A 14056-nucleotide genomic window follows, 5' to 3' on the forward strand; every position below is an offset into this window, starting at 1 on the left:
CAATAAAATGCAGGAACTATTTGTTGATTATAAAGTGTTGGTGGAAATCTATCAGCAGATGTTAGATGAACTTTACATGAGTCTTTTTCATTACTTTCTGCATCCTATAGGACAAACTATTAATCAATCCATCAGAAAATATGATACACAGATTAGTCCAGAATCAAGATAATCCTTAGCTTCCGCCTTAATTTCGTCCCATGCTGATATCACGCCATGTTAGAGACCTGCTGTTCTTGACAAGACAAGCTGTTTTCCTGCTATGGCTGTCGTACTTGTTAGCTATCCCAGTGGGCTGCTGGGCCCCACGGCTGTTAAGGTCAAACAAGAATCCTATCCACCTTCACTGGCAAGAGAAGCCAGAAGGCAGGATGAAGATATAGTTGTTAGGCAGCAGCTGTCGGTGGCCTTGTAGCATTCAGAAGGATTTGGCAGAGGAGGAGGAGGATGAAGCTCATGAATATTTACGAGGATCTGAGAATTTTCTTATTATTTACTTGAACACACAGGAAAGAAGGTGTGAGTGTGAGTGTACGTGTGTGAGTGAGTGAGTGAGTGTGTGTGTCAAGGTCAAGGATGGATCAGTGTTTCCAGCTGATTGGTACATGGAGGGGTGAAATGGAAGACAGATAAGCAAAGTTCAGAGAGAAGCAGTTCTCATGGAACATAACTCGAGTCCTGAGTACACACTGACACATACCAACAGACGCTAAGATGGATGACTGAGCCGGGTTTACTTAAGAATTCACTTGTACTGTCAAAGCCGCAGAGTCTGAAGAGAAGCAGATGACATGCTGTCCTCTCGGCTGTGGCCCCAAATTATTATATCAAATGCTGTCAGGCAGCCGACTCAGAGCAAAATCTGGGGCTAAAGGAAAAAGGAAGTTTTTCTTTCTTTGTGCTGAATGTGTCAATTGCATTGGAACCTAATTTTCACACCGTCCGCCTTTTATCGGCAGCATCTGCAGGGCTTCAAATGGATTTTTGAAAATGAAGGACCCTGTGGCTTTTGGGAGGTGAGAGAAATCTACAGGGGAGGGAGCGAATAAAAGACATTTGGATGTTTTCTATTGACAGAAATAAGACTTATAAAAGAATCATTGAAGTGTTTTTTTTCCTATCACCAAGACCATAGGGACTAGGGGGTGCAGAAAATGAATCAATGAACATTTTTTGTATTTAGAAAATATTATGAAAGCAAAGTAAAAGTAAAAGTTTTCATGGCGTACGGTTTCCTCATTTGTTCACACTAGAATGCGGATGCCTTGAGATGGGCCGGGTTGGATTTTCGGGTTTTGGTTGAATTTCAGTAGCATTGGCTGAATGTGCCTGTAATCGGGATTCGGGTTCGAACAGAAAATTGCATTATACTACACATGCAGTCCCTCTGTCTTACCTGTACAGTAAAAGGTGAGGAAGAAGAGGAGCAGGCCAGTGACCAGGTTCCCAAGGAAAGTGACCACTCCGCAGGTGATGCCTTCAGGGACCGGGTACACCGTCTCAATAAAGAGCTCGAAGAATATTGGCACGCTGCTGTTGATAAAAATGCCCACCAGGATGCAGGAAGTGTACAGGATGGCTGTAAAAGGGCAAAAGGTAAAAAGTGAGCTGCGGTTCAACTGGGAACTTTAATGTAATTGGGCGTCAAACACCATCTGAGCAACTGTTGGAAAACATTGGCATACAAGTCAAGTTTATGGAACAGCAGTGGTGATTTATGCCCATCCTGAAGCTTCCTACTGAATCATTTGTTCTCAACAGCACTGAGATTTATGACGAACCCTCATCCGGAAACATTTCATTCAGAGTGCCGCCCCTTGAGGTGGCAATTTACTTGAAACCAATCAAAATACTATAGGGGCTCCGAGGGGAAATGGCCACTTTGCAACAAGATAGCATCATTTCACATTTTCACCAAGTTTATAGTTGCCTTCACTTGGTCTGTAGTGTCACATAATAAGTTGTATATGTCAGGATTGTGTGTTTTGGGTCATGCGCTCACTTTTAGGAAGGATTGAGATGTTTTTGCATCTGTGAGTTGGTTTGTTTGCATTACGTCAAATTGACCAAACAGATTTCAATGAGACTTTGGAGAAAGGTTGCAACATAATTCTGGTGAGAAGTCAGAGGGATCTAAGAAACTATTTTATCACTCTCTTTAACAATGTGAGATTTTTTGACATGTTCACTGATTTTCTAGGGAATAATAAAATGCATGTCTATTGTGATATATGTGTGCAATTTGTAGCAGGATGATTGAATTGGACTGTTGGTCTTTGGGGGACCTTCTAGTTGTATATGATACCTTACAGACACCTAGGAAGATCCATATAGGCTTTTTTTAACAAATCAGTAAATCAGCCAACCTTCCAACATTTTAAATTGATTTCACATTGACAGCAATTCAATTAGACTTTTTAATTTATTTTAGTCACATATTGCTGCTTTTAGTTTACTTGCATTCAGAGTGCATGGTCGTCTCAGGGTCTAGCTCCTTTGGCCGGAACCAAAAGTAAAACGTGTGAACAAGTATTAGAGTGGATGGTGCTGAGAGATTAAGCCATCACCTCGGTGGCATCCCGGCAGCCTCCATCTCCCTTATCAGTGCAGATTGGTCCAAATGAGCTCCCCATTAGCCTCCACGTCCCTTTAATCACGGCGCCTCTGAGGGCCCTTGCGTGACCCGCCTGCCTGTGACAGGAACCCAAGCGGCACTCATGCAGCCATCAAAGCCAGCCTCCTCCCCCGCTTGTTTTTATTGAACCCTAATGAAGCACTGATATCGAACCTCCAAGAGCACTTGAACCACTGCTCCTTCCCCCCTTGGGTTGTCAAACAAGGCTATCTACAGCCAGCTCCCAGAGGGGAGCAGGAGATCACAGCAGCTGAGGAACTTAGAATGCACCTCACTGGTCTGAAGAACTATGTTGTTTCTAGAAATGATGTTACGTGTCATGTTACAACTAAGGGTTTGACATGTATGTATTTAGGGGTGCAAATAAAAATAAGCATGCAAGTTGATCTACTAACAGTGCGCACTGAGGATTGTGTGCAGAATAACACACACTGTCCATTTTGTACGTTTGCATTAGTGAATATGCAATATCGTTTCTACCCGAGTGCGACAATTTTGTGAGGAGTAAATACAAATACCTGAATTTAGCACATGCATTGTGATTAACAAAGCCTGAAAATAACTGTGAGGATTGTGACTGCGTCCATATTTAACACATTCGAAAGGTAGATGCTAACTGGAAATGCTGCACACATATGGCTGCAGCCAAACAAAACTGAGCATTCATAGCCACTAAAGAACAGAAAATTGATCTCAAGCCTAAAGAAAAGTTAACATTGACATTCATTATGACTTCATATTTCCCTTATTTTGCCAACATTACATTTTAACAGATACAGCGCTGACCAGCTGCTCCGTGTGCGCTACAATGGCTCGAGTGTGGCGCCTGAGCGCTCGTGCCACAGACAGTGAACTGCACCTGCTTCTCAATATTGGTCAGATGCATCACATCCCCCGGCCCCCCCACCTGTTTTATTTGCCGCGGTTTTATTATGAGTGGATCACCATCTGCATACTTGATTTGGATTTGTTTTTTTTACCTATGTTGGATGTCCCTGCTGACAAAACCACGTTCATGGGGGACCGAAAGGCTAAACAAGGGAACCAGGGCCAGCCTACTGAACCACCTGAACCACGACCGCTTCCGCTAAAAACTTATATCACATGATCGCATGTTAGAAGACAAGAGCCAGGAATAAACGAGAGAATATTTCAAATTAACATGACATTCCACATCAGTTTCTCCAATCCTCTCTACTGTCAGCTTGATGACAAGAGAAGAAGAAATCTACCTCCGGCCGGATCAATTGTTTTGTTGCTTTAAAAACATACTTGCACAAGCAACGTGAAGGTGAGCATGAATGAATCATGATGTCAACCTCTATGGAAACGTTTGTTTTTTTCGCCCAAAAATGGTCAGGTGTTCCCAGGAACTGCAGATTAAGCTGATCTGTGTGTGCGTGTGCGTCTGTCCCGCTGGGATAACGAGTGGTTTTGGCAGATTGTGTTGCAGCATCACGCCACCCTCTTGTATGACACGCCAGGTGGATGAGCTGGGTTGGAGCCTGGCTGCTGCAGACGGCCAGTGACTCTGATAAGAGCCAGGGCTCGGGGAATGATGATAGATGATGATAGCTAGAATCAGTGGCTTTGAACGATATGCTTGTTTGGCTTCGGGAAAGGCAGCAAAGTCCACTTATGTCTCTGATGGAGTTATCACTGACATCTACTCATGGATTGATACTTTTGAATGAGTAGCAGTTTGTACCGTTATTGCACGTGACCTAATTGATATGACCTTAGGATGACATTGATCCTTTATATTCAATATGATGACTGTGTTTCTCAGGCAATATCTATTGGATCTAATGTAAGAATTATGATTATTTAATGCAATAATCAAACTTATTTGACTCACAGGCCAAAGACATAGACTAAGGTTCTGTTGGTTGGAGACACTGTGAATATTGTTGTGGTGTTGGCCCTGTGATACACTCGCGACCTGTCTAAGGTGTAGCCTGCCTCTCACCGAGACCCTTGTGACCCCTAAATGATAAGTGGTAGAGATCGATGGATGGATGGATTTATTTTCAGCCTGTTTTGTTGGCTGTCATTGTCTTTTAAAGCAATGTGCAGGAGTAGAGGTCCGTATTTGGTGCAATGACGAAAAGATTCTACTCACTTACATGCTGGGGTATATGTAGTTGAAGTTGAAATATAGAAAACACACATGTGCTGCAGCTAACAGCAGACTCCACATATTAGTTCAAAGTGGATTGACCGGCCTTTGGCAAATCTATCTGGGCAAAAGCACCGACCTGCCCACTCAATTCACTTTGGCTCTGGGTCGTGTCAGAGCTCAACAGCTGCACTGTCTGTGTGTGCAATGTCACCTTGATAGCGACACTGCTTTTTGACCCACCTGCAGTGGACGGGAGGTGAGTGTATCTGCTCAGACAGGTGAGTGTGAACCAGGTCGAGGACAGTGAGGCTCCTGCTAACATCAGCACCAGGATCAGCTTCAACATCCCCCTGATAGAGTCTGCAAACCTGTGTGTTGGGAGGGACGGGGAGGACAAGGGAGGACAAGGGAGGACAAGGGAGGAATGTCAAAAACACAAAACATATTCAGGATACTGATCTCGAAAAGCACAAGGACAAAATGCAGACAAGATTACTGAAGGGAGTGAAGACAGCTGCTTCAGAAACAAGAGGCATCCTTCATAAACAATGAGCAGCCATGTCATTTCTCAGTGTCTGCCGCTTCTGTGACTTGTGTCATCTTCTATTACGGGGGACATGCATTGTTTCAGAGAACAGCAAGATCATTTCCTTCTTCCACTTGTTTCCGAGTGTGTCGATTGTACTTGCCATTACACAAGCAGACACAATTCCCAGAGTTGATTGAATTTGTCTCACCGGCTAAACAGACAGACTTGAGATGTGCGTTGCGTTATATTGTGGAAGACAAGAGATTTGGCCATTGTCAAACTCTGATGGGCATCGTGCTTTTCCCTTTGTAGTCTTTTCCAAACCCTCATAGTTCATTAGCTCTTCTGCTCCTCTGGGTAAACATACATATGCTTACAAAAAAATTAGACGGAGCAACAGAAGCCTGTAGCAAAGACAGACACCAATTACTTTTGTTTTGTTGCTCACAGATGAGATGCTTAAGAGGAGAGCGCTGAACTTGACAATTAACTTATTGCACGAATAAAAAGAAATGCTGGAAACGGCTGATTAGTTTGGCGGAGTGTGAAGTTGTGTCAGAATGCTGAGAGCCAGGGGAGGAGGGAAATCATGTTTTGGGAGGATAATGAGAACACCTCTGCTCAGAATATTCCAGGATGGCATTTTAAGATGTCACTAATGTCCTCTGGGATTTTATGAGCTGTCATTCATGGCCCCGACACATTACCGTTTGCAGGACATCCACAGGACACGCTACCTTTGGACTCCAAATTGTTGGGGGAGAATTTAGAGCAGAGCTGAGGGGCATAGCATGATGAATTCTGTCTCTTCTGATTAACAGATCATCACATTTCTGAGCAGGTTGCGCTGAAAAAGGCAGCTGAGTCAGAGCTTGCCGCTACACAGAGACGCCTCGTTCCTCTGCCTCAAATCTGCATCACGCATCTGCCACTGGCTGGCTCACGTCCACGACCCTTCAACCTCCCCCGGTGCCAGAGAGGGATAAAAATCCTTAGCTTGCACACAGCCAAACTCTCGTCTTTTTACAGAGCGGATCACAGGCTACTCCCCCGTATCAGTTCCAATCGATCCTCTGGGCAGAATCACCATAAGTAGCTTATTTTGCGTACTCAACCTCTGACGGCCCCTGAGTCCACTTGATAAAGAGCTTGGTCACTGATTGCCAAGATAAGTCATGTGCCACATAGTTTGAATAAGAAGCGATTCAAATGAGCAGAATATGGATTTTTTGGGAAACCACTGGATTAGAGCAGAGCTAAATATTCATGTTTTTAATGGTAAGGCCTTCATTATTTATATTTTCTTACAGATAACAAATTCTATAAAAGACAAACCCAACAGTCAATGCCACAAACAAGTAATGCCTGTGTTGTCAAAGCCTGTCATGTTTACCCCTTTGTGCCACAGAGCGCTATTGTAATCCCAAAACACTCAACACTTCAGTGAGTTGCACTGATTGAAATGTTCCTTAATTATCACAAACATGGCCAGTGTAATTTAGTTTGAGTCAATCCACCGAGCGTATATAAAGATTGACATAATCAAGGCTCCTAAAAAGTGTCATGAATCCCATCTTCTCCATGTTAACAGATGGGACGTGGCTCAAAATGCACAAGATGGCAGCGTTTGTATTCGGGATACTTTGTTTCTGGATAGTGGGAAGGCGTGGGAATGTGTCGTTCTTCTTTCATTACAGTCTATAAGTCAATCTCCCGTAAAGAAAATTAACTTTTGTACGATAAATCTGCATCGCACTAGTTTATTTATTGTAAAAGAAAAACTTGCCACAAACGTGTGAAAGTAGTGAAATATCGTGTTGGTTTTTCTGTTTTCATCGGATTTAGAGACATAAAGAAAATTATGAAATGACATTGAACAAGAAAACACTTCTCTCCAGAATTGCAAGTCTGGGAGAGCAAATGCCAATAAATTGGTTGAGGATTGCTAACTCACTAATAAAGGTATCATATAATGTAATTCAGACGCCAGTTACACTACTCAGTGAGTAAAGAGGGTCATATCATCTCATGAGGCAATGTCAGAATTAAATGCCAATCTTTTACACTCCTCTTACAGGATTTATTGGTCATAAAGATGGGATCGGAATCAGATTCCATTTTCTGCTCCTCATCCAGTGCCTGCAGGGTATAATGAAATATTATCTGTGTGATATTATCATTTGGGTCTGTCTGTTTTTTGTGAGGGAGTTTCAGTAAATACCCAAATAGATGTAGACGGCATAATGAGATGACCAGTGTGCAATCACAGGTTCCTGTTTGCAGGAAGCAGATTATACTCATTTGTTTTTGCTCGATCTGGTCTCATTAACCTGGAGTGTTGTCTGGTGAAGACCTTTGTGATGAGTAGAGAAATAACATGGCTCTGTTTTCTGACACCTCCACTCTCCCCTCTTTTCCAAGGGCTTGTAATGGTAAGATAATGAGGGACCCCTAGTATTTATTCTTTCCCTCCTCAATCTGAGGGGAAATCCCCGCCTCCTCCAATCAGTCTCTACCAAGGCAACACAATCAAACAGTTGGCAGATGTTTTGTCGAATGTTTCCAAGACGGGTGCCACACCTTAGAGCAGGGGTGGGCAAACTTTTTGACTCGCGGGCCACAATGGGTTCTAAAATTTGACAGAGGGGCCGGGCCAGGAACAGATGGATGGAGTGTTTTTGTGAACAAATATAAATGACATGGAAAAATCATTACATGAAAGGATTTGGCCTTTACCAAGTAGCAAAGCACTTATTTGCAAGGCCATTTAACAAAAACCTGCCTTCAGAGAAAGGCTTGCTAGCCTTTGCTATTTCGAATGCCCCCCAAAAAACATGCCTTGGTAGATGACTCTTTAATCGCAGTTTGTCTGTGAAAAAAAATGTTTCTGAGTCTGTAAATTAGTCGCCAACCTCTGAGCTGCACCCTACCGTTCTTGCGTTGACTGCTTGCTTGTGTAGTTAGCATGCTTCGTAGCAAAGTGACGGCTGATGTTGTACTCCATGAAAACTGCAACAGTTTCTCGACATATCAGGCATTCAGCCTTCGATTGGACATCAGTGAAAAAGTATTTTGTTGTCGACTCCGTGTTAAACACTCGGCACTCATTGTCCACTCTTCGTTTCCTGGATCCTCTAATTTTACAGAAGGGCTCACAGGGCAAAGGGGAAAAGTGAAGGGAGATCATGTGCCTTTTCAAGCCCTATACACCACACTCCCAGGCAAATTTCATTTAGCTGACGCCTTTATCCAAAGCGACTTACAATAAGTGCATTCAACCCCGAGGGTTCAAACCCAGAACAACAAGAATCATGAAAGTACGATTTCTTCAAAAATAAAGCAAAACTACAAAGTGCTATAAGTACGTGCCATTTGACTGCTACTAAATTGTTTAGTTAGTTAATTAGTTGGACAAGTTTGGCAGCCTGGATTAAAAAGCCCAACGGGTCGTATACGGCCCGCGGGCCCTACTTTGCCCATGTCTGCCTTAGAGCATCCTCCACTAGCGACTGAGCCTGCTGCATTAAGCTCCCTGCCATTCAACTGGCAAGACACGGGCAATGAAATAATGTTTTTGGCAAAGGGCAACTGCTGATCCCCTAAGAAATGCAGCTTTGCAGCCACTTAAAATGTGAAAGTGCAACACAAAGATCATTTAAAAGGGGGCCATTTTCTGGCCCCCTGTGGAACTCTGTGCTCAGCGTTGGCGTGGTAGTGTGCCAGCTGAGGGAGAGGGACGGCTAGCGGCATCTAATAAGTCACATCTAGACATTAACATCTTGAGGGCTTCTAGTGGGTGCACAGGGGACAAACATTGCTCTCTTCTCACTTCATTACCACAGGCTTTCTTGGGAATGTGTCTAATGATGCCACGTTACCGCAAGATGATGTAGAAGGAGACGGAAAGAGCTGAGTGTTTAGTTTTAATGGAGTAGAGAAAGGAACAAGAAATTAAAAGCTCACAAAAAGGAAGTTGTCTGAAAGTGAATCAGAGAACCGTGGTCATATTGTATCTACGTTTCATTTCTTTATAGACTTTACAGTCAAAGAGGAGACATCAGCCCCATGACTAACGATACGAGGTCAGCTTCCTGTTTTACATCATCAACCACAAATCACACGATTTTACCACCGCCATTATTATCTATCTCATTAGATTATAAAACAGTGAAAGGGTGTAAGGATAAATGGTAATTCAATAAATGACCTTGAATTTCTGAAATACTTACAATGAAATAATTATGTATGTAAGTTGTGTAACTACTTTTTAAAAGCGTATTAACTTTCATTGTGATCACATCCATCAACCTGAATTCAATAAATCCGTAACTTTCCATTTCAGCTTTTAGCCACACACACAAACAACACTTTTCAAAACCAGCCGACAATCGATAGATTCAGAAAGATGGCCTCACATTTTAAGGGTGAGTGAGGAAAACTGGAGTGAAAATAACAATGGAAAAATATGATGTGTATTTGTCACTCAGAGGCTTTGTGGTCAAATAAGGAAGACAACTTTTGTCATCTTTTGCTTTTGGTCCACAAAGTAAACTTTACCTTTATTCGTGATCATTAAATAGTAATGATCAATAGCTCACTGCAAAAATGCAGGAATCACAGCTTCCCTGGTGATTAGGTAGCATTTATGGAGCCGGAGTCATATCAATACACTGATACTTGAGACACTTTTCTTTTCATACTACAGATAATGCCCTGTCTTTACATAAACAGACAACATATAATATACATACACATAAATATCTAAAATCTTCCAGATATTAAGGAGTAAAAGGTTTCTGTTACTGCTATATCAGCTATATACATACATATGATACATATTAACAATAATACATTACTTGTGGGACTTTGCAGCGTGAAATATTGCTGACATTTTGGACAGCGCTTGCTAACGCTACACTAACGAAAATCAATTTTTCTCTGCAGTTCTAAAAACATTACTTGCCAGTGGCAGGACAGCTTTTGGAGAGGCGAAGTAGTAAATCCTGGGAAATTAAAATTTGAAGCCGTGGCATCGGATCGTTGCATAGACCTGCGTAATCATCAAAGCCAGACCTGGCATTTTCAACATCTCTAAAAATAAACATAATTATTTTTTTAATTCACTTTAATTTGTAAATAAACGTTTTGATATGTGTTTAACAGAAAAAGTTAACGCACATACCGTAATGTTAATGAAGGTCTCATATCGGCTGATTTTTATTGGCCTATCAACAAATTCTAAACTGGACACAACTCACCGACATAATCAAGTTCAAACTCATCCTACCAACCATGTGTAGTTGAAGAGCAAATAACATGCAGCCAATTCGTGAAGCTTAATTTCATTTAACTTTCAAATGAAGCATCAAAGAAAAAACAATCCTTGGACTCAGAGTCAATGTAATCAACACCGATAATTCAACAGCTCTGTTCACATACACTCATCTTGTGCTGAAAACAGTTTCATTGATTATCGGTGGGATTTATGGGCTCATTTCTCTGATTACAACTTAAAGAAAACAGTGGGGCTGCCTGGAAGTGCTGATTTGGCATCAGCCTGCGATTAAACATACAGTGGGCTCCAAAACTCTGACATAACTTTTCCTTATTCTAAGTGAATGGGTAAAGTGGCCTCAGACCTTTGGGCTCCACTGTATATCTGTCAGAGCAGGGACAGAGCCGCTGCTTTTGCAGACTCCACACTTCGTCTCCGCAGTGTGGCTCGTTATTCATCGAGGGAGGTGAAGTGGCAGATGCATTAGAGTCGATTCCCCTCACTCTATCGCAGTGTTGCTGGATTCGGATCGTATATTAAAGGAGAGTAGATTAGATGAAGAGAGCAAGAGAGACCTCACCTTAACTCAAGTCAACCACTTTTCTATAGAACAGATGCATTATGTTATTAATAGGTTATAAACAGTCCAGCTTTCCTAGTGTCTAAATTACAAGTATATGCATAACAAGTGACCACTGTGAGGAAGATTTAAATGGAACAATCGTACTATCTTGCTATTCAGGTAGCAGAGACAAAGGCAAAGCAATTGTGTGTAACAAATTTCCTTCAGGGGACCATAAAGTCTACAACTTAAATTGATTATCACTACATGTAAAGGACAGTTTGTTCTATTTTTGTGCTTTATTACATCTAATCAACAATAATTCCTGGAACAGGTGGTTTATGACAGTGTGTCAACCTTCAGGTTGCAGATATGTTGGATTTGTGCCTGTCACTAATCAAATGATTTTCTTCTCCCGTTTGAGTGACTTTAAACAATATAAACCAATTAAACATATTTTAAGTAATTTGTACTTCTTTAAATTGAGCTCCAGTAGTTCCCAACATTATTAACAGGCTTAACATTTTAACCCTTAAAAATTGTCTATTTCTGAACATTCATAATTTTTTAGACAAAGAGGTAAAACCATCCAGTATTTTATAAAGAAAAAAATCCCCTTATGTAGAAAAAAATTGTATTTTCTTGTCCAATAATCTCACAAACCTTTACAGGGTCCTGAGTCAGAGGTTAGGAACCAGTGATATACACCACTTCATCACATATTTTTGCTTCAGCAAGTACTTTTTCATGGTACTTTCAACAAATAATGTTCTCGACCTTTAAGAGTAGAGTAAAGAATCTAAAAATCTTTTCACTGCTCCACTGCTCCACTTCAATTCAACTGGGCGTATTTCCTATAAATGTGGCTCAATGTGAACAGCTAACTCTATACTTATCACCTCCATTGAATATATTGTAGGAAACAAGTATTGCGACCGACCGAGGTCTGTAAATGTAAATGAGGGGTTACAGTTAAAGATTATTTTCTAATTTGATGCCTCAGCGGGTCCATCAAGGTCTCCGTGAGCTGGCTGGTATTAGCCTTATAATCAGACTGAATTGCCATTTTGTTTTCAACACTGAGTTACATAATAACATGGATGAGTAAGCTGTGTACAGGCTACCCAGGTTCACAGAGTCTGTTTTGGGGAAATGTTAATTAGGGAGCCTATTCTAGGGAAGGTCTGTTACAAATCAGCAGTCTAAACTTGCTTCATCAATCATATGGTAGAACTTCATGTTGAAAACCAACAAAGGGAGACAGTTACGTCATAAAAAAAACAAAGTATCACTTACCTGGCCATTGCCACTCCGAACACACACCCGCCGACAGTCGACCAGAAACCAATCCAACCTGCATCCACCTGTGAAAAAAGATAATGGGATGATGGAGGGTTAGAGCTATGAGAAAAGGCGAGGAAAGAAGGAGAAAGTAGAGTAGAGTAGCAAAGGAAAGGTTATTTAGTGTTCAACATGCAGATCATGACTATGAGGACAGAGCTAGACAGGGAGCAAGTGTCTGAACTCCGCTGCGGCCTGTCAGTCAGTGGGTCTGGTAAATTGCCAGATTACATAAGTATAAGATCAGGTGTGTGTGTGTGTGTGTGTATACAACAGACCGTTGTCTCTTCCTATTTATCCTGATAAAGGCTAACACATACACTTGGCCTTAAAGTCAAAAGAAAAACATTTTATGGCCAAGGGACTGCGGCAGAATCAATATGAGGTGAAGTGCACGCATGCACACACACACACACACAAAGCCAATCAGTGTGTGGCACCTAGGCGAGAACGTATCCAAGTGCCAATGAAGGTGTTTGGTTGCCATCAATCTCCCCGAGGCAATAACTCACATTTGACCAAATTCAACCAGATGGGAGATGAGACGGCGAGGGAGCAGAATCTCAAGTAGGATCTGATGCTTTTTGTTTAATCACACTCTGCAACGACCTGTCAGGAAAGTCTATAATGAAGAAAAGTGGACTATCAAAGTTATTAAATGTAAAACTTATTCTGGCTGAGTAAGTGATGAATGCCAAAATGTTATTATATTTTATCTAAATTACACTGCGAGTGTTCTGTGTGGGCCAACTGCCCGTAACACGCTAAATACTAAATCAGAAAAGCATGCGTGTGTGCCGCCGTGAGGGGAACTCCTCCTCCACCAAAAAATGACACTGAACGAGCTACTTAATTAGCCAACATTTTTGATACCCACTATCCCCATGGCACCTACTGTATACCTGCTGCTCATTATACTATATGCAGGCGATACAGAGCCAATGCAAGGGTTTTTAAGCTGTGTTCTGTCACATCGGTTTGTGCACCAATTTAGGAAGCGAAACACAAATTGCTTGCCAAGCCATTTCAATTCTGAGATGCAAATTCTGATGTTTCATGTGCGGGTGGAGAGTTAATTAACTGCAATAGTCTTAGTGCCTGGAACCCTAAAAAAGACCAGATTTGAAGCTTAATCACGTCTGGTATATTGCGATTGTGTCAATAAGCTGGAGAGGACTGTTTTTAGGGTTGGGAAAAGCCAGGTCTTCAGGCTCTCGACTATTAACGTGTTTGTTTTCGTTAATTTTCTCTTGCAGTCTCTTGTTATAAGCCATTTAAAACCATAACCAACAACCTCATCCTTAGCTTTATACCCCAACATGGTATTCCTCCTCCACTTTGCAAGTAATGCCAGGACATTTACAAAACAGTCTGTTATAGTGTTCTGTTTGAAGGCAGGACCTATACTCTGATAAACTTAAACAGTGCAACAGAACTCTGAAAGTGGTTTTGTGAGGGAATAAAAACAGCTAACAACCTGAAAGAAGCGGGACACGTTGGATCGGCCTTGTAGTTCTGTGCACTCTAAATGGCTCATCTCCATAATGGGAACAATTACAAATGACTAATGATCACAGTACGGCACCTGTTTC

General features: G+C 41.7%; 1 protein-coding gene across 1 annotated transcript in view; it reads right to left on the reverse strand.

The window, feature by feature from the left end:
* Positions 1 to 14056, reverse strand: part of slc49a4 (solute carrier family 49 member 4) — a 50080-nt gene that overhangs the window by 9927 nt on the left and 26097 nt on the right. The window contains exons 6-8 of the mRNA XM_061088523.1: positions 12420 to 12487; positions 4998 to 5125; positions 1397 to 1579 (exon numbers count right to left, since the gene is read on the reverse strand). Of these exons, the coding sequence (XP_060944506.1) occupies positions 1397 to 1579; positions 4998 to 5125; positions 12420 to 12487 (379 nt within the window). The remainder of the gene's footprint in view (positions 1 to 1396; positions 1580 to 4997; positions 5126 to 12419; positions 12488 to 14056) is intronic.

The sequence above is a fragment of the Limanda limanda genome, chromosome 16 (genome assembly GCF_963576545.1).
Source record: "Limanda limanda chromosome 16, fLimLim1.1, whole genome shotgun sequence".
In the NCBI taxonomy this organism is placed as follows: domain Eukaryota; kingdom Metazoa; phylum Chordata; class Actinopteri; order Pleuronectiformes; family Pleuronectidae; genus Limanda; species Limanda limanda.